Below are 21772 nucleotides of genomic sequence, written 5' to 3'. Positions count from 1 at the left end.
TGATTTAAAGCAGATACAGGAGAGGAAGAGTTAAAGAAAATTCTAAAGGCTTAGAATGAAGAAGGTAAGAGAATTCTAGAGGGAAGTGGAGGTCAATGAGGATGAGATTGGTTTTGACTAGATTGAATTTGAGATCTAGGGAGATGTCAGAACTGCTCTGTATATAACTGGAAAAAGTGGAATTAAGGACATCCTAGTGCCCTGGAAACCGAAGTCCTAGTAGGAGAGGGGACAGAGCAGTGATTATTGAGAGAAGAACCTCGTGCCACGGATTCAGTTTTGCGCTACCTTGAGTTCTAATGCTGACTTTTTTGGGGGGTACCGATTTGTGTTGTTCGTTGGGTGAAATGACGACTTTCAGGCATTCGTCTGACTTCTGTATTCATGATCTCAAGATCCAGAATGTGCTTTCCTTTCTCTTTTGCTTCACACTAAGACCTATTAATGTGGTTGGTGTTAATTCTGAGAAAGAAAACTGGTGACGGTATCACTTTACCTTGGCTAAGGCTAGAGAGCTGCCATTTGGTTTTCTTGCGGTTCTACTGGATTTTTTCCCACTGAAAGGGATTGACATGTTCATATAAGAAAATTAAATTACCTGAATTAGTAGAAGTTACTGGAGAATGGAAGATGTAATTTAATAGGAAATAATTGCTAACTTTTGAGTAAATGGGGGAATTGAATACATGCATATATTTACTTCCTTTACCTCCTGAAATCAGACAAAAATTACTGAAAAGAAATAAAACCCAGAAGAACAAAGCAAAATGGAGAGGAGATCTCAGAATCAGCATTTTGGAAACTAGAAAGCAAATGAACTGGTGGTCACTATGTTGGCAGACAAGAAAAAGCTGAGCCATAAGCAGCCGCAGGGAAAGTCTGGAAGTAACCGACTCACACCACATTAACTGCGGGAAGGTTCAGAAAGGTGCCTTTCAAACAAGTAAGGGCACGTGGAGGCAAAAGGAGGAGACTTGGTGGAAAGTCTGTATAAGAAGTCGCTAGAATTCCTGATCCCACGTCACTCCCCCAAAACCAGGCGGCTAAAGACTGAAGGTTGACTCTCTGCAGAGGCTACACTGGAGGGAATCTGGTTCCGGGACATGGACGTTAGGCGCTGCCGAGAGCAGTGGGTACCTTTCTGAAAGTAGCGGAGCACGTTGAATGGGAAGATCCTCAGCCCTCTTGCCACTCAGCCCTCAGATCCCCTGTGCCTCTAATCATGAGATGGATGATTCTTTGGAGAATCAGACAAGCCCAAAAGAAAGACCGAAAGGCACCAATTACAGGAGCATTCTTAGGGGGTTGGTGGGAAGGAAATAGGCCAGCCGGTCTCACCCCAGACAAGCCCGCTGCTGAGTGACTCTGTACCACTGTCTCATCCAGAGCGCCCATTTTAAATATGCCTGCATATGCGACTGTGATAAGGGCACAGATTTTCTTGGTTTGAATTCTCTCTCCTGACACTATCCGGACATTAATACTGTTAATTAGTTTTGTATGATTTTGAACTTTATATAAAATGTACATGGAGGTGACTCAACTCAGATGTCTCCCTCTTTCCCTTGCATCTTCACCCCACCCCCCATCTCTTTTCCTGCCTTGTGGCATCTCTCTCTCATCTGATGGGCATGGCAGGTCAAAGAGAGTAGAACAAAAGACAGAGTACTTTCTTTTCACACATTTTTCTCCCTTTGTTCTCCTTATAACTAAATGTTGATGTATTCCTCAAAACTCCCTTGTATTTACTTTGATCTGTATTCAAATTTTATTGCTTCTCTGTTCTTGAGCTCTCATGGACAGATTCCTTTCTCCAGACAGTTGTCAGCGCTCTAATCCTTCTAGAAACTGAACATCTAAAGGGATCAAATTATTTTCAGAAACAATCTGTGTATGTTAAATACAATTAGACCGATTGATGATAACAATTATCAGCTAAACCAATAGCAGCAGCAGCAATAACAGTGAACACAGATTTTGTTAGTCTAAATGAATCTGAACGGTATATATACCTAGTAGATTTTGAAAGAAATACTTGCTAAAGGAAATACAAATAAAAATGACATCTTTGTGAATTTGTACATGCCCAAGATTTCTATTACTTTAATCTTGTCTTTTGAATTCGGCTTCATATTTGAAAATTCTAGTTGGGCACTATGAGTTTTTAAACTTCCTTTTTTGTTTGATTTTCTCTTTCTCCAACTGACTGTTTAGCTGCTTTGATCATTTTAAGATGTTCCTTCTGCCTCATTTCAGAAATCAGGTTTCACAGAATAGTTGCTATATCCTAGAAAGCCCTGGTAATACAGATTAAAAGTATGATCATGAATGTGTAACAATAATGTTGAAATTATTGACTTTAGAAATCTTTTAAATCCTCTTCTAGATTTCCGGATGTTGTAAAACAAATCTAACATCTGTCACAAGTGCATGTTTCTTAGTCACATGTAAACAGTGTACACTGTCTTTGGTTCTGGATCACGGACTGTTTCCTCAGAAGTGTAGAGCTTTGTCCACAAAGGTGGCTTTATGATAAAAATGTGGATACCCTTGGTGGAGTGGTTTGACCACACCTATGTATCACAGGGGTTTAGTCCCTCTTGTGTTGCTGAGACCTCTACTTGTGGCAAACAAGAGCATTGAGATTATTTTGGCTCAGGGCATTATGTTTAACTCAAGTGAACATGTTTGTAATAATAACTTCTGGAAATTCTTGCCTGAAATTTTTAATTATATTGATAACATTACGTAGTAGTGACAGTTACATATTTAATATGTTACAGAATAAAGGTAGACTGCAGTGGGTGGCTCATAATATAGGATGGTGTCATACTGATTTAATTAAAATTCTCCTCTTTAGATTTAGTGCTAAGAACATGTCTTTATATTAGAATAAGGGATTTTAATGGTTTCACAAGGTCAGATAATTTTAAACAGCTCTGTTCACTCACATCGATGGTGAGGTTTAAAAAGAGACTTTATATCTAGTCTGAAGTTAAAACTGCAGTAAACTTATTATAGTAATTAAAAGACATGGTTTGGCTTTAGAAACAAATTACTGATTGAACAAATTGCCAGTGAAGTAAATTAAGTGCTAATTGAAAGTTTTAAAAATTTGCCATTTGTTTCCTAATCAAAGTCCCGGCTTAAAAGAGATATATCTGCTCTAAGTTTCTTGAGCATAATTACAAATGCTTTGGGATTTTTCTCCTTGGTTTTATATATCAATAATTATTAATAACTACTTTAAAAGGGGCTGAGAGTCAGGTTTGAAAGTTCTTTATCACTGGGACTATTAAGAATTCTTGGTGTTACCAGAGGTAACTTGACATTTTATGTACATTTATTATTTATTAATTTTATGTTCTAAACATAAATAGTATAGCAAGGTATCTAGGCAAATTCTGTTTGAATTTTAGTTCTTATTCTTAGAATTTGAACATTTAATACAAATTCTGATATGTTTAGAAATAGTCTCCTCTGTTCAAATGTCTGATTTAGAGATTTAAAGTGACTTTTACTTACTTTAATACATTTTATCATATTTATTTAAATGCATTTTTTGGGGCTGACACAAAATACTGTGAGAATAATGCATGATGATGTAGCTTCAACACTGCATTTACTGGGTCCTCCCTCTGGTTCTAAATGCTTGATTAAATAATTTTATTTCTTTTCAGTACATGATGGATTATAGGTTGAACGAATGAATGAATGAACTCAATGAAAAAACTGAGGGATATCATTGAAATTGTTACTTGCTTGAGATCTTAATACAAATATTGCTAGAGGAATAATGGCACTTATAAATTTGCTTGGATGTTCTCTATTTAACATCATTCATATTGTTCCTTTTTGTTAGAAAATTTACTTTGTGGATGTAATCTCAAAATTCATTTTATAGCTATGATGTCATTTTTATATTTATATAGTTAGTATATTTGCAGTTTTGCATAATTGTATGAAATTATAGTGTCACAGATAACAGAAGGAGAAATGTTCATGAGGTCAACTAGTTCATGCTTTTATCCAAGAAAAGATGATACCTGCTCATCTAGAAAGTAGTATTTTAAGACACAGAGAAGATGATTTAAGTCTCTTATACTGTAATTAAAAGTGGTTTCCTGAGAAGATAATATGCCCGATTTTACCCAAGCCTTAAATATTAATAGTGCTAACAAATATATAACTAAAAGGAACTGAAAGTATTCATTAGTTGTTGTTATTTTTAGTAACTCATTATATTGTTCTTACCTTCTATTTCGTTCATTGTTAATCTTGGCAAATATTTAGTGAGTAGTTACAAAGCACTAGCCACATTCTGTTCTTTAATAATGTGCTAGTCATTTTCCTTAAGCAACAGTAAAATATCAACCAAAATCATAGTGTAAAATTAGTAGTTTCTATGGAGGTAAAGAGATTGGGGAAAGGGAGGGGTTTTCTCCTTGCAGTAACTTAAATATACTATTTAAAAATATTAATAGCTGTGGAGTGCCTGGGTGACTCAGTCAGTTAAGCTTCTGACTTTGGTTCAGGTCATGATCTCAGGGTCCTGGGATTGAACCCCAGGTCGGGCTTCCCACTCAGTGGGGAGTTTGCTTGTCCCTCTCCCTCCTCCCTCTCCCTCAGCCCTGCCCCCTGCTTGTGCACTCGCCTGCACGCTCTCTCTCAAGTAAATAAACAAAATCTTTTAAAAATATATTAATAGTTGTATTTTGATTATTATAAGTCAGGAAATAGTAAGTTGTTTAATCAAAACCTGATTAAAGTATGCCTAAACACTTCTTCCTCTTTACTTATGGGGCCATGTACTTGGGATCCTGCTAAGTCGTCTCTTTTACATTTGACCAAGACTTTGAATTTTATTTATTTATTTATTTATTTATTGCACCATAGTTCACAGTAATGAGAGGTAAACCAAAGAGCTGAAAAATAAAAGAGCAGCCAGTCCCTCAACGCAAGTAGCTGTTGGGTTCCAGGCCTTGCCTGCGACAGCGCTACAGTTCGCGTCACAACTGAGTTGTAACCAGAAGGGGTTCTTAGTATTAGTGTTAGAATTGTCAGTTTTAGCAAATATAAATACAGGGCACCTAGTTAAATTTGAATTTCAGATAAATAACGAATTATTTTTTTTAGTCTTAACTATATCCCGTGCAAGATGTGGGACATACTTGAACTAAAAATTATTTGTTTATGTGAAATTCAGATTTAATTGATGTCCTGTATTTTATCTGGCGACCCTTGTTATTTCTGCTTTTTGTATATGAAGGTGCTAGGCATTCAGAAATTAGTAAGGAGTTCTTGAGGGGCTCAAAGTCTTTTGGAGGAGATGGAACAGAAGGGATGTGGGGAATAGGAACACCAGAGAGGAAACTTGGCAGTAATCAAGATGTTTGAAGATGGAGGTCTGGATGAGACAGTGGGGATGAAGAGATGGTTATATTTTTCTGTTAATGCTGAGCAAGGTCATCGTAGCTCTGAATGCTCGGAGGTAGGAAAACAGTGTCCGCAGGTGCCATTGAGGGCCACTGGCAGGCCAGTAACGTAGGAGGGTGGTGATGGGAAAGGAGAGATGAGAAAATGAGAGGGTTAAAAAACTGATGAACAGAAATGTAGGGGAATCAGAGGAGAAGGAAAAAGAGAGAAAAAAGTCAGGCCCATGCATGGTATTCATGGATGGCATGGAGGTGGTGTGTCAGAGAAAGGACCCTGAGAACCCTCCATGCATATCGTGGTGCTGTGTTACCTTGAAAAACTCACAAGCTTTTTGGACTTTTCTTATTTGTAAGAGGAGGGAATTGGATGAGAGAGTCTCTAACGTGATCTGATTCTAGAAGCAATCCAGTGGAATCCCTAATCCTAAGTTTTCTACCTTTGAGGAGGGGTTATTTAGATTTTAACACCAGTTCCTGGTATCCCCTCAGCCTTGCTTTCTGTCCTTATAGCCACTTTCTGGAGGCCGGCCCCCAGTGCCTTCAAACCTTTAGTTTGATTCCAGCATTCAGTGTTTATTATAATGCCTTTGGAATGAAAATGAACCAGACTACCTCAAAGACACTTATTTCTTAAACTTCTTTTTCTTTGCATTGATTCCAGTGTAGATTAAAATAAAACAGTTGAAAAATAAACCCTTGTAATTTACTTAAAAAATTTCTTTTGTTCATTTTGGATAATCCGTTCCTGAATGAATAAAATAGACGGTTTAGGACTAGAGCCTCATATATTTAAATATATTATAGAGGCAGTTTTTGTGACTTTAGAAATACCTCAGTGCATTTAAATCTAGCCACATAGACTCTGCAGAACTGCTCTGTGGTGGGGATTGATGCTGGTGGCTACTTGGAGTCACGGTATATTTGCATAAGTAAGCATACAACTGCTATTACCAATTTAATAAAGTTACCTATTTAATAATCCCTTTAAAACTTGGACTGTAGGGGTGCCTGGGTGGCTCAGTCGGTTAATTTCTGCCTTCAGCTCATGTTGTGATCCCAGGGTCCTGGGATTGAACCCTGTGTTGGGCTCCCTGCTCAGTGGGGAGCCTGCCTCTCCTGTTCCCTCTGCCCTCCCCCCTGCTTGTTCTCCCTCTCTCTCTTTCTCTCACAAATAAATAAATAAAGACTTAAAAAAAATAAAACCTGGACTATAAATCAGAAGTGGCTACCAGTGATAAAGAAAGATTTAATGGAAGTAAATCTACCATTTTGGATGTGGTTTTTAGGCCATTTTTAAATCTTGGAAATCTTTTGAAAATCTGACCAAAGCAACTGGATCTTTTCCCAAATTGGACTCACCATACAAAATTGTTGCAGAAAAGTCAGGGGATTTGCAGGACTGCCTCCCCCCGCTCCCCCATCCATGGGTAGCTCAATTTTAAATTCATGATTTAACTGTATAGTTAAACTGGTCCATTCATTGAATCTTTCAACCATTCATTCATGAGCTAGGCTCTAGGCATTGTAGGAAGCTCTGATTTTTAACTCTCTTCTGACAGTAATAATCTTACTCAAACAAATTCAAGAGCCCATTTTCATATTGAAATAAAAGGCATAACTTATATACTGTATGTCTCTAACTTAGGCTTTTTATAGGTTTAGGACTTACTTTCTGCGCTCCAAGAGATAACAGCAACTACCTAGTTTATCATCCATATTCCTCTTGCTTCACTACAGCTTTTAAAAATTTCCCTTTAGCCATCCATTTCCATCCCTTATAGGTATAGTCGTATCATCTTCTGTTGTCTTTCCTCCTAAATCTTTATTCGTAAACATTTCTTTGTGCTTCCATATAGCCATCATCTTTTTTTTTTTTTTTAAGATTTTATTTATTTACTTGAGAGAGAGCACGAGAGAGAGAGATCACTAGCAGGAAGGGAGGGTAGAGGGAGGAGCAGACTCCTGGCTGAGCAGGGAGCCTGATGTGGGGCTCGATCTCAGGACCCTGGGATCATGACCTGAGCCGAAGGCAGACGCTTAACCGACTGAGCCACCCAGGCGCCCTAGCCATCATCTTTAATGCTGCACAGTATTCTAGTAAGTTGATGTACCTCTTAAATGTTGGACATAAAGGTTATTTCCAATTTTACACTTTTTGGAGAATGTTACAAATGACTGCTTTAAGTAGTTTTTTCAGACTTGTCTTGGATTAGTTTTTTTAGAATAGATTCTTAAGGATGGGAGCAATGATTCATTCATTCGTGACATTTTTATTAAGCACCTAGTATGTTCCCGACTAGTTCAAAAGCTTGGCCATTTCCATGACACTTGATATGCTTTGACAGTCTTTCCAAATTTGCTATAGAACTATTTAACCAATTGAGTCAGCTCTTCATTGTCTGTCTAGCCCAATAGATCTGTGCTTCCTCATTACTCATCTGGATGAATATTTAGAAGTAAGCTAAATAAAGCATTATAAGGAAGGCACATCTGAAGAAATGGCAGTGTGTGGCTGAGTGAGAAGAGCATGCCTTTAGAACTACTTGCTGTGTGGATAATTTACACAACTTGACATTCTTTTGATGTGATAATTGAGAGATGAAGCTTTGACCAAATCAGAGGTTTAGATCACTGTACAGACTTAAACATCTTAAGTTAAATAACTTCGATTAATTTAAATCACTCAGAAAACTTCAACTTGAAATTTTTAAAAAGCAAAACCAAAATACACAGTTTTGTAAATGTGTCCAAATTTTTATTTTGTGAGCATTTATTGGTTACCTTGTACGTGCTAGGAAAACAGATGTGAATGTGACATTGCATATTCTTAATTAGTAGGGAGAGACAGGCAAATATGTAAACAAATACTTGCTGCAGCACACCGTGAGCTCTGTAAGAGGGTTTACACGACCAGGAGTATCCGGGAGCAGAACTTTCCATGTCCTTTTATCCAGCTTTCTTACTATACAGGAACCCCACCCCGCCTTTTTAACTTTCATGGTTTACTTTTACATCTTGGGAGAGGAAAGAACATTGTTAGAGAGTACGGTAAATACAAATGATTTAGTTGGAATGAAAACTCAGTTTTGAAATATATGTATAGTTTCAAAAGCAAGTAACTAAAGGACTTTTTCCCTTTTGATTACAGTGTGGCTGGCTGGTTGAAGAGAAGTCACGGGTTGATGGTTTTCTGAAAAGTCACTAGTTTCTTTGTAAACGGAATTTCTGATAATCATTGGAAGGGACAAAAATAACATAATAGACCTGTGCATGCTGTCATTAGTCATGGCAAAAGTATTCTAATATAATGATTTTTTTTTTTCCAGTCACCTGAGCTAAAGTAGAGCAAAAGCAGTAGTCTACCTACTTTTCTGGAACACTGTGGTAGAGCCTGACAGCATGGGTTCAGTTGTAACTGCTGGTTACTAAGTGTCACCTCAGATCTTAACAACACCTGTGCTTCCAGTTCCTCAGTGGTAAATTGGAGATCATGATAGTATCCACTTCATAGGGCTGTAGAATCCAATAGATACTGCTCTGTGTGCATCTTAGTCAATCTCAGAGTAGCATTTACTGCTGTTGACCTCTTTGTCCCTCTTAATATACTGTTCCTCTTAGCTCCTGAGACCCCAAACTCTAGTTCTTTTCTTCTCCTACCTTCTACTCCTTTTCATTTGTGTTGTTTGTTCTTTTTCTGTCTGATTTCTAAATGTCAGATGCCTGTGGGTCCTTTCCTTTCTTCCTTTTTACTCCTTTCCAAGGTGATCCATTAATCTCATGGCTTTAAAATCATCTATACGCCAAGGAGTCCTTAAATGTCTCTAGTCCTGACCTGTCCAGCTCTCAGGTCCAGATTCATATGTCTGATTACCTCCTGGATATTGCTTCTTTAACACATTCCAACCTCTGGATCTCGCCCCCAAACAAGTAAACAAAGAAAGCTTTCCCTATCCCAGCCATCTCCGAGGGTAAATGGCCTTACATCTGTGACTCATCCTTGATTCTTTCCTTTTCTTTACCCCATGTGTATCCAGGCCAGCAGCAGATAATACTTCCAGAGTAGATTTGGAATCAATCTACTTCTGTCTCCTCTGCCACTATCCCGGTCCCAGTCATCATCGTTGCTCGCCACCTCCGTAGGCTTCTAAGTTGTCCCCTCCCTGTCTGTCCAATACAGAGAACCACCAGAATGGTTTTTTTTTTAAAGCAAAAATAAAATCCTGTCACATTTCTGTTTAAGATCAACTAATGGCTTCCTGTGACACATAAAATAAAATCGAATCTCTCCTTTTCATAGCTTACACAATTGGGCTCAGTTTCCTTAGTGAGAAAATTAGGGTACTTGTGAATTTAACTAAAATATAAGCTCCTGGAGGGCACGGACTTTTTTCTGCTTTGTTCATTGTTATTTTCCCAGTGCCTGGAATAGTGTGTGAATATAATGAGCATTTAATAAATACGTGTTAAATGAATAAACACATACAGATTATATGGTACCCCAAAAGCCTTTCTTCTTTCCTCTTTCAGAATAGCATATTATACTTTGTATTTTCTGCATTATGTAGAAAGTCCAGCAAACGCTTCTGGTTCAGTCTCCTTTCTTTTCCCTTCTTGCCTTCTATAATTTACCCCCTGCTCCCCCCCCACCCCCGTTTTACTCTTCATATCTGAGGACATATTTGGGTCACTGGGAGCGGATAGATGACTACATAGGACGAGAAACAGAATAGAAATTGAGAAGGAACCCTGAGAATAGTAGCAACCACATTTTAAAAATAAGCATTTTCTGCAGAAATCTTTGAATATATTCAAAAATATTAGAATAGAATAATTAATCCTCATCTCTTCATTGCCCAATTTCAATGGTTAAATCAACTCCTGGCCATCCTTTGAGCAACCAGCATTTAATCTGGAAATTGCATATGGTAAAGAAATACCTAATTAGTTTATAGAGGTTTGTATCACAGATACATCTTATCCTGGGCATCATTACTATTTTTTTAAAGTTTATTTATTTTTAAGTACTCTCTATACCCAATGTGTGGCTTGAACTCATGACCCCAAGATCAAGAGTTGCATGCTCTTCTGACTGAGCCAGCCAGGCACGCTGGTAGTTTGTAAACCAACTGAGAACAGATTAGGTATGATTTCAAGGGTGTTAGGTTCAGAAATATCTTTTCTGATTTGCTTTTTGTAAATGTCTGAAATTTTACCATTAGTTTGACTGTAAATTTGCAAATTGTGAATAAACCTGAGAAGGGAAATACATAAAGCCCATTAGCAGTTATTTATATCTTAGTGTAAATTGGTTAATTAGCCGCACGCTTGACCGGTAAGTAGAGCAGGCTTTGATGGGAGGTCTAAAATCAAAGGGACCTGGCATGGGGATGGCCATCTAAGGACAAGGAGTACTATTCAAGAGGGCAGGAGGTGCAGCTCTGCCACTTTCCAGCTTTGCCTAGAGGTGGTCCTGGCCTTGAAGCCTGTAGAAAGAGCTCCCCGTTCCAGTTTGGTGGTGTTCCTGTCATCTGTCATCTGGGTTCCCTTTGGCTGGCTGCAAACCTTGTGTAAGGTTGCCCAGGAGGTGCTTCCAGCTAACTCTGCTGCTTGTTTATTTTTAGGTATCTTGCAATATATTCAGAACTCTCCCTCCTAGTGACAGCAATGAATTTGATCCAGAAGAAGATGAACCTACCCTTGAGGCATCCTGGCCACACTTACAGGTACTTTGAACTACCATTTGTTATAAAAGAAAGCTCCATTAACTCATTAGCTGATTAGCATGGGAATTCCTTGAAGGCCTTTATTCACCCAGAAATCAAATTAGAGTATATTAATGGAAAGCTAGAGAATGCTCTCTGTGTTTCTTCTCTTGGTAATTAGAATGCCAAAAGAATAAAATAATAAGTTGTGGTGTAATGCTTTAGTGTGGTTCCTCCCAGGTTGTGGGTCCAGCCAGCAGTTCTTGCTTTTTGATTAGAGCTTCTATGTGATCCTGCCTGCTGGAGCCTCCAACAGGAACTGAACTATTTTCACATTAATATTAGTTGGATGTGATTAGGTCATAGAGTTTATATCTCATTTTCATCAGCAGGTACCCTGGGGATTGAATGCCTGTCTTCATGATAGCCACAAATGTGTTTCTGCAGCCTGGAAGGGCAAAAACAAATTGCAAGAGTTATTTCATAGTGTTGTAAGGAAGAGCAAGAGCTGATAGGAAGCTTGTGTGAAAGCCAGCTTTGTTCTCTTGCACTGGGAAGGCCATGTTTTCTAGTCATGCGCATGTGCCGGCACAGATCAGAGCCATCCCTGTATCTCCTTTGCCAGCACCGGGCCCATCTGTACTCTCTTTACTTACCCACACCGGTCATTTTCCATCTTCCCTTCCTGGCCGCTCGCGCTGCAGGCCAGCATTTCTCCACGGAAGAGAACAAGGAACTGTGAATGTCATGCGCCCCCAAGCTATCTTTCCATTGAGTTAGAATGTCCTCAGAGGCTGGATGACAACCAGCCAGGAGGGAAGGGGTGGTAGAGAGGGACTAAAACCTTGTACACTTTCAGCCAGAGGCAGAAGCCATTGCATCTTTGACGTGTGCTCACGACTACTTGTTGACTTTTGAAAGAGCAGAAAACTGTACCTCAGCGAGACGAAGCCTAGAAGGTGTCTAAAAGTTTCTTTTTTCCCCACTTCAGAATTTCTGACATCAATTTGCAACTTTCCCTGTCCTGCTTTGGCAACTCAAGGTTGCTACGGGTACACATGTATGCTGTTTCCCTAGTTATAGAGAGAGCTTTCTGGGCCTCTGTTTCCTCAGCTCTTAGCCGGGCGTGTTATACATATGTATTCCTGCTGCCAATGCCAAGATTGAGTAAATTAGTTAAAATGCTGTGGCTGATTTCCTATTTTAGCTGCTTGATTTTTTTTTTTTTAAGGTGTCAGACATACTATCTGCAGTCTAAGAAATTTGGAAAATTATTTGTGCTTTTCATGGTGTATCCCAGATTGTGACAAAAATTAAAATAAAAAAAATCTTTCTTTTGAATAGGTGGACTTCTTGTCATGCCTTATTCCTAATGTTTGGCACCAGCTCATAAAGTGCAGTGTAGTCTGGAAGAAAAAAAAATTTTTTTTTTAAAGATTTATTTATTTGACAGAGAGAGACACAGCGAGAGAGGGAACACAAGCAGGGGGAGTGGGAGAGGGAGAAGCAGGCTTCCCGCGAAGCAGGGAGCCCGACGCGGGGCTCGATCCCAGGATCCCAGGACCTGGGATCATGACCCGAGTCGAAGGCAGACACTTAACGCCTGAGCCACCCAGGCGCCCCTAGTCTGGAAGAAATTTTAAAAAACAAAACAAACAAGATAATCTCAGGAAAGTCCCACATCTTATGGTGGAAAAGACAGGAAGAAAGCTGTCTTCAAAGCTTCAACTTGTCTTCTCTGCATCCCAGAGACAGTAGACTACTCTTGCCATTTGCAGGAACTTTTTGAATGCTCTAAATCATGATCACCAGAGATATAAATTTCCTCTAAAGCACAGTAAAGTTGAATTGAGTATTTCAGTTAATCCTTCCTAAGCTTAATGACTCTATAAAATACAGACCAAATTAACTTCTAAAGCTATAAAGCTAAATGCTGTCACCAAAAATCTCTAGCTTACACTGTGTCATTCCTACAGGAGCAATAACTGTTAGTTCACCTGAAACTCTAAAACCAAAGTGACAATGAGGAGCGATGATGAGACCTCTACCTTTATGATGTAAAGTCCCACAAACTGTATTCCAAAACGGTCTGGCTTTATCTGTGTTGACGCCCTGTTCAAGCCTATAATCCTCTGATCCCTGCTTTAGCTTAGGGGGAAATATGACTTAGACTGGATCAGGTAAAGGAAACCTACTTTTAAAATTCATAAATTAACCGTCATTTGTAATAAAGGTCAAGTCAGTAGGCACACTGTTGCCTTCAACTATTCCTTTCTGGAGGTCTTTGTACTCAAGATTCCTGTGTTTCTCTTATGTATTCTGACTCTACAAATTGGTCACCTTTCCATTTTCACTGATAGGTGGTTTTAGTACTGACAAGAGCACTCACTGAGCATTCAGGAAATCTTAGCTGTTCATGACAGGTCATTCATGTTATAGTGAGTTATTACTAAATTTAACATTTTACTTTTTAATTGAGCCAACAATATTTTTCTGACCAAAACATAGCACCTTTTCACTTTTTATTAACTCCAGCATTAACAGTGTGCTTCTTCTTCTGGATCACATTTTTACAAGGACGCACAGTGTTTATTACCAAATATCTGATAATAGTACAGAACAACAAAATTGCATTGAGACGTGGTTATTGGGTGATGGGTTAGGCAATGAACCTAGCCCGTTGACTGTTTCTACACACCTCTTGTCTGATTTAAGTTTGTGGCCATACAAAACTACTCCTAACAAATCATGGATCTTTGGAGATATTTAAAAATAGAAAAAGGTTTGGGGTGCCTGGGTGGCTCAGTCGGTTAAGTCTGACTCTTGATTTCCGCTCAGGTCATCATCTCGGGGTCATGAGATCGAGCCCTGAGCCCCGAGTCTCAGGCTCCCTGCTCAGCGGGAAATCTGCTGGAGATTCTATCTCTCCCTCTGCCCCTCCCCTTACTCTCTCTCTCAAATAAATAAATAAATCTTTAAGAAAAATAGAAAAAAGATTAAATGCACAAATTTTTAGTTTAAATATATCAGAAGTTCTACTGTATGTGTGTTATTTGATATTTTCTGTTATCTGTATTGGTATCTTTTAAACTGTATTCCATAGTTACCATGGTTATTCTTTGTGTATTTTCTGTATTTGGGTCTGTAGTTCCAGTAGAATGTGATTTTGCAGGACTTCATTTACAATCGGGATTGTTTTTAGTGCTTTACACTTGAGACTGAAAAACAGAAATGCTAAAGTCTTTTTAACTCATGTTCCTTGGAGAGTTCACTTATGTGATCTTGAAAAGTAAATTATTCTCTCAGTCCTCAGTCTGTCTTTCCCTTTAGAAATTCAAGGGAGATTTTTGATTCTGAGGTAAAAATCTGTCTCGTAAGTGTAGAGAACATTTATACTTATTAGTAAATGTGTCTAAAGTGTTTCCACCAAACTGTTTTAAACTGTAACTGCTTTCAAGGGACCAGAGGGAAGAGACCACTTTGCCAGTCCTGCTAGAAAGCCCTGCCAGCTCACAAGTCAGGCCTGCAAGATGAGAATCTCTCCACTTTGTGGGAATTAAACCCCCTTTTATGGGTTGTTTGAATAAGGCTGACATTCTATTTGTAAAAGAAAGAGTTGAAAAATTAGTGTATTGAAAAAACAATTCTTCTAGAGGGTGTTGGGGGCTCAGTCATGTTTCATGCCTAGAATTACAGCTTGACAATGTTCAGATCCTTGGGCAAGAAGTTTTTCTGAATTCTGAGTTTCAAAGAGAAAAATGGCTTTTTACTTTGAAGTAAACTCCTAATGTGAATACCTAAGTGTTAAGTTACAGTCTGAAGTCATAAGGTTACTGTTTGATGCATTTAGGTTAGTGGTAACACAGACCCTTGGGGGACCCTGAGACCTGATTTTCAGGCCTGCAAAATCAGAACAGTTTTATAAGAATACTATGCTATTGGCTGGTTTCACTGTGTTGACATTGGAACGGATGGTTGTAAAAGCATTGGTGGTTGAAATTGCTGCTGCTTTAGCACAGATCAAGACGGTTGTGGCAAATTGGCTTTGTGAGCATATGTTTTACTGCCAAGCGCTGACAAAAAAAAAAAACAACGCCAATTTCAAATAAAAATGTTCTTGGAAAACCAGCAAAAATTATGAAATTAAATATTATTAAATCTTGACCTTTGAGTACACATTTAAAAAAATATTCTTCGTGGCAAAGCGGGAAACGGAAGTATGCACAAAGCCCAGTGACTGCATACTGAAGTATACTGATTTGTCTTGTGCTAAAGCATTTATGTGATTGTTTGAGCTACGAGCTGAACTAGCTGGTTTTTCATGAAATCCCATTTTTACTGGAAGGAATGTCTGACAAACTGTACTTCCATCTTGGGTATTTGGTGGATGTTTTCTTAAAAATAGACAAAACAGTTGTTGCCACTGAAAATTAGAGCATTCAAGCAAAATTTAGAATTAGAATTTTGGGAAACTTTTATCTTTCTGCTGTCACCTTGAACTTTATCGCTTATCAAAACTTAGACTTTTTGATAAAATTGGAGATATTAAGGAATAGGACTTTTGATACTGTATAATAAAACTTGTGAGCATTTGAAAAATCTGCATAACTCGGTGAACCTGTATTTTCCAATTGGTCAGTGAATGATGTTAGGAAACCATGCATAGGTAAAAATCCATTCACAGTGCAAGACAATTGGAATTTAGTATAACAGAGTATGAAAAATTCATTGATTTTGGCTTCAGATTCTGCATTGCAACTCCAATTTAAGAAACTCAAGTTTTGGTGTAGTATCAAAGAAGAATCTCCACAATTATGTGAAAAGACTATGAAAATGCTCATCCTTTTTCATACTATTAGATCCGCATGAGGCTTGATGCTTTATATGCTTCAACCAAAACAGTGTATCGCAACTGGTTGAATACGGAAGCAGTTTTCTAATATTCAATTAAAGAGATTTTTCACAAAGAAAAAAATAATGCTTCTCAGTAATTCTTTTTGGAAAATAAAGTTATTTCCCACATTAACTTCTGTTAATGTGTAATATATTTTATTGCTTTAAAATGAAATAACAAATATGTATTTTAAATTTTCTGTTTGTATTTCTGACTTTACATATATATGTATTTTCATATATATATATATATCATATAAGCAAAAGCTTTGGACTCTTCAACCATTTTTAAATGTAAAGGCGCAAGACTGAAAAGTTTGAGAATGCTGTTTTAGGCAATAGTGATAATGGTGATATGTGTTAGTCTGCTATGCATAGTGCTTTATATATATTATCACATTTAATCTTAGGGATTATCATCCCCATTATTTAGTTGAAGAAACAGACTTTTAGAGAAATGAACTTGCCTATGGTTACGCAGTTAGTAAGGGACAGAGCTGGACTTCCAACCTGGTGCCTGTCTCTTGTTAAAAGTTCTGTTTTTTATATACTGTTGTATACTCTACCAGGATCTAATGTATACTTTAACATAGATTTATTTTGCAAAGAGCATAAACAATGATCTTCTGCTGTTTATCAGAACAGTTATTTGAGATTGACTCTACAGATGAGGATATTTTTATTCCTTGCAGATGAGCGTATTCTGCTAAACTATAATATATTGCTTAGAGGAGTGTAAATTGCCATAAGTTTTCTGGAAGGAAATTTAGCAGTGAGTGTTGAAAATCCTGAAATGTTTGGATGTGTTTTGCTCTAACAATTCCACTTGTAGAAATATTTTCCTCATGAAATAATCAAGGAAATGCACCCTGATGTATATTACATAATATACATTGTGGCATAATTTGATAGAGAAGTAATTCAGAAACTGTTTAGATGTCCAAGCATAGGAGATTGGTTAAATTGATTATGACTAATGGAATTAATCATTATAAATTATGTATAATGGACTACTTGTAGCTACTAAGAACGATGGCTTAGATATTATTGATATAAATTGTATACAATATATTGTTTAGATGGTAAAAGCAGTTTGAAAACTATATAAAAATATATTTATAGTTCATTGATATGTGGTAGAAATATAGAGAAAAATGAGGAGGTTTATACATTAAATTGTTGGCAGTGGTTATCTCTAAATGGTGAGGCTATGGGAGATTTTTATTTGCTTTGTTTGGCTGTTATTTTCAGATTTTTAATTTAAAAAGTTAAAAAATGTAATAGCAACCATGAGCCACAAGAAGGGCTAGCATAGCTTGTAATTGATATTAAAACTCAGTTTTCTAAGCCCTGTCAGTTTTAGTGTTATAGGCTTTTTATGGTTTTTGATAAGTGAATTATAATTTGAAATTAACTATAATCTGTTTGTTGCAGCTTGTATATGAATTTTTCATACGATTTTTGGAAAGCCAAGAATTCCAACCCAGCATTGCCAAAAAATACATAGATCAGAAATTTGTATTACAGGTAAGCAAAGTTTTATGGTTGCATGCATTCGTTATTCAGTTGATAACACTTTACCTTATTTTCTCTTGATTGTTTAAAAATCTTTCAGTGGCAGGGCGCCTGGGTGGCTCAGATGGTTAAGTGTCTGCCTTCAGCTCAGGTCATGATCCCAGGGTCCTGGGATCGAGTCCCTCATCGGGCTCCCTGCTCCTTGGGAGCCTGCTTCTCCCTCTGCTTCTCTCTCTCTCTCTCTCTGTCTCTCATGAATAAATAAATAAAATCTTAAAAAAAATAAAAATAAAAATAAAAATCTTTCAGTGGCAGTCATACCACCTTTTAAGCAAATACTGCATATATAAGTTAGTTTCCGTTATTGCCCGTTAAAAGTAATAGGTATTTCTTTAATTTATTGTTTAGTTTATCGCTGGAAATTAATTTCATTTCAAACAACAAGGAATGCTAATGCCTAAATCCCTGCAGTTTTCTTTCTTAAAATTTAATTATAAAGGAATTTCATTTATAGGACCTCTCGTTGGTGTGAATCTTTGTGTAGCTTGAAAACTCCTATTTGCATAAGGATTCTTAAGTAACTATTGCACAGATCTGTTAAAACTGAAAAAGCATGGTCTAGAGCATAAATAACCTTCAACAAATAATCAAAGTCACATACTGGTGAGCTTTCACAGCTGGGAAACAGCACTGCTTCCTTAACACCTTAAAATTCCTTTAAAGTGATTAATTCTCACCTATCTGTTTGGAACTTCTCAGGGTGTGTATTCTTCTTGATTTGCCATTTTACATTTTGTAACTGTAGACCACATCTTCCTTTTTACCTGGGACTTGGGAATGTTTATGACATTGAATTTTTAGGTAACATCTTCATGCTCTTGTTGTTGACATTCATCTATAAAAGTGGGTACTTGAGCCAACTGGTGTATGGACTATTGTAGCTCCTTTCTAAGTGATTAATGAGCACCTCATGTCGAAAAGAATAAATATCTATCTCCTAGTGAGCCAGTAAGCAGAACTTCAAATTTAAAACATTATTTTGGCGGGAAGTTGATCCTCCTCTACCTTACCTGGATAAAGGTTGGTAGCCTTTGTGATGACTCATTTCCCCTCCTTAATTCAATTAATAAATTTAGAATTTTGGATATATTAGGTAGAGAGGCTTTGGAAAAGTGAGGTTTTAGAAAAGAGGCTTTGGAAAAAGAGACGTAGGTAAATAGGTGGATACATGGAGCATTGGGTAAATAGGTCGACTGATCCAGATTCTTATACCAAGGAGGCAAAATGCATTTCAGACAGAAAGGCAACATGTGACAGGTCTGTGTTTTCTATTGGAAAGTCCTTGCATTTATATAGCACTGTATAATTGTTAGAGCATCTTTACATGCATTATTTACTTTGTACCATAATCTAAAACAGACATGGCTAAATTTCAGGCCCATTTGATAGGTGAATAAACTGAGGTCTAGAAACTTTGTCAAGTTTTCCCAAGCACATTTCCTATTCTGATTTTCTGTCCATTATGTCGTGATGCCTCTTTGTGATTCCCCTCACTATAAACTTGGAATGACTTCAAGGCAGGAATAGCCCTCACTTCTCAACACTAATGAAATACTAAGGTTCCCTTATATTTATGGTAAATCAAAATACCCAAGAGGATCAGATAGTGAAGCCTATGTTTAGTTTACATGGAAACAATAAGAACAGGGATCTTACGATGAAGCGTTTTCTTTACATGAAAAGCATGCAGGGCCCAACTCACTGTGTTCTTCGTGGTAGATGGGTACTGATGATAATAAAGCTCATAAGATTAAAACATCAGAGAAACCCAGACTTGAAAGGGATGTTTTGGGTTGTCTGTTCTAGTTCTGTGAGTTAGTCTCCTTTGAGACCCAAGAAGGAGTGACTCCCATTTACTCTTTTTTCGTGAAGAAGGACCATATACCTGGGCAGATTGTCCTGATTTTGTTAGAAAGTTCTTTATGTTGAACCTCTCTATACCTTGTAGCCTTTGGCCTTATTTCCCCAGACTAAGTCCTTTAGTATTAACTAGCTCGGACATAACGTTTTAGGTCTTAGAACACAGCGCTTGTGTTTACCTCTTGGCTTTTTTTCCTAGGAACAGGAGTAGCAGCTCAAATGCTTGTAGGCTCATTTATGACAAGTTGGTGACCAGGTGTCAGACACTAGGAGGTGGACAGGTTTCTATTAAAGGGAGCTTTGGCTGCCCCTCTTCTTTCAGTTATTGTTAGACTTTTTTTCCCCTCAAGAGAAACAAATCCAGATTTTTATGTGAAATGTTCTGATGAACCAACCCGATTTGCCTTCAGATCTAGCTTAGCAGCTGTCAGTGTGCATTCTCTGCTCTAGACTGCGTCCTTACTTCTGTCAATCCTGTCTCATTTGTCCGTTTTGAAAGTCTTCAACATGTGTCCATTTGTCTTTAAAAATGATGTCTATGTCTGAACATAGTGCCCTGAGCCTGGTCGGTCCAGCACAGCCTAGAATTGGGTTCCCCATTCCCTTGTGTGGGTCTCTTAAAAGGGAAGTCTCATTAACTATTCTTGCTGCTCCGTGGCACTATTAACTTGTGTTAAGTTTGTGGCCTTTAACTGATTTCTAACTTAGCTTTGTGCATGATGTTGTAAAGCCGTGTTTTCCTTTGTTTTTGTTCATTGTACAGTTTGCCTTTTAATCTAAGTGTAGGGTTTGACATATATTCCTGCAGAATATAATTTCTTTCCAGCCTTTTGAAGTCTTTCTGGATCTTGAGTCGGTCATCCACTGTATTCATTGTGCCTTCCGTCTTTATCACATCTGTGACTTTCTTAACTGTGCTAGTAGCTCTTGGCTTCGTCTCAGATCATTGGTTAAAATTGTTAGAATAGCAAGCACTGGTGACAGAGGCCTTTGGCATGTCTTTAGCAACTTTCCTCCGTTTTAGCACAGGTTCATTAATCAGCAGTCTTTGGATCCCATCCTTGAACCTGTTACAAATTTACTCTAGAATAGCATCATCCTTCTTACTTTTTAAAATTTTGCTCAGGGTGCCTGGGTGGCGCAGTCAGTTGAGCGTCTGACTCTGGTTTCTGCTCAGGTTGTGATCTCAGGGTTGTGAGATCGAGCCCTGCGTTGGGCTCCGTGCTCAGCGCAGAGTCTGCTTGGACTCTCTCTTCCTCTCCCTCTGCTCCCCGCCCCTAATAAATAAATAAGTCTTTAAAAAAAATGGTTAAAAATTTTTTTGTTGTTGTTCATAAGGAGAGTGTAGACTCTGTCAGATGCTATGGTAGAAGCCAGGACTTTGTCTTTACAGCATCCCCTCATCTATGGGCCTTGGGACTTTATCATAAAAAGAAATGCTGTTCATCTGCCTTGGGACATTAGTGAACTTCTGGGGGCTACTGTTACTTATTGGTAATGTTTCCCCAAGTACTTGCAATCCATGTGATTGATCGTCTGTCTCCGAGTTTCACCAGAGACAAGAAATCAAGTTTACATAGTGAGTCCGTCTACTTATACTTTATGTTTTCAGCCCTTGCCTCATTTTTACAACCTTTGCATCTTTTACCTTCCCTCTGCTGGGTCTGTTGATGAACTTAACCTTCACACCAGGGCTCCCGGCAGTTCCTGAATCAGTCAGGAAAGGGACAGGCAGGGTATTGGCAAAACCAATAACACCACTGGGTGGTACTTGAATGTAATCATTTGACTAACCAGAGCATTACCTGTCATGTTGGGGATAAACCCTGGGTGCCGATTAGCTGCCATTTTCCAGAATACCCTGTTCATTCATGTTGGTAACCTGTAAAGTTGGTCTCCTGCCCCTTTTCCTACCCTTTAGTCTACTGATGACTTACCTGAGATCCCAGCCCCTTCTGGGAGTGGGGTCTCAATCCCCTAGGTAATTTTCCTGAGCTTCCTTCCTGGGAGATTTGTTTCCAACTTGGGACCTGCTTGGCCTTTTGGAGCTTAAGGCATTGTTGCTGAGATTCTGTCCTGCCCCTCCCCGCCCTCCTTTTCTTCCTGCCGCTGCGCCTTACCTGTCCCTGAGCTGGCAGCCCCTTCGTCTGTGTACCCTGTAGTCAGCTCGTTCATCATTTACACCCCTACTTTCCCCCTGCTTGTCTCTCTCCCCACAGCCTCCCGTGATGCCATCTAGTCCTGGTGTGCTTTGTATTTAAGCCTGTTTTTCTTATGACGTGGGAATCCTCATTCCTTCCCCTCTTG

At 38.3% G+C, this 21772-nt stretch overlaps 1 protein-coding gene across 4 annotated transcripts in view; it reads left to right on the top strand.

The window, feature by feature from the left end:
* The window catches only part of PPP2R5E (protein phosphatase 2 regulatory subunit B'epsilon), a 145435-nt gene that overhangs the window by 89932 nt on the left and 33731 nt on the right, over positions 1-21772 (top strand). For 3 of the 4 annotated variants that reach the window (XM_078053793.1, XM_036067736.2, XM_036067735.2), the window contains exons 4-5: positions 11057-11158; positions 17465-17557. In XM_078053793.1, the coding sequence (XP_077909919.1) occupies positions 11057-11158; positions 17465-17557 (195 nt within the window). The remainder of the gene's footprint in view (positions 1-11056; positions 11159-17464; positions 17558-21772) is intronic. The other variant, XM_078053794.1, reaches the window with a different exon arrangement.

This window comes from Halichoerus grypus, chromosome 8 (assembly GCF_964656455.1).
Source record: "Halichoerus grypus chromosome 8, mHalGry1.hap1.1, whole genome shotgun sequence".
Classification (NCBI taxonomy): domain Eukaryota; kingdom Metazoa; phylum Chordata; class Mammalia; order Carnivora; family Phocidae; genus Halichoerus; species Halichoerus grypus.
This window is presented reverse-complemented; position numbering and strand designations above follow the sequence as displayed.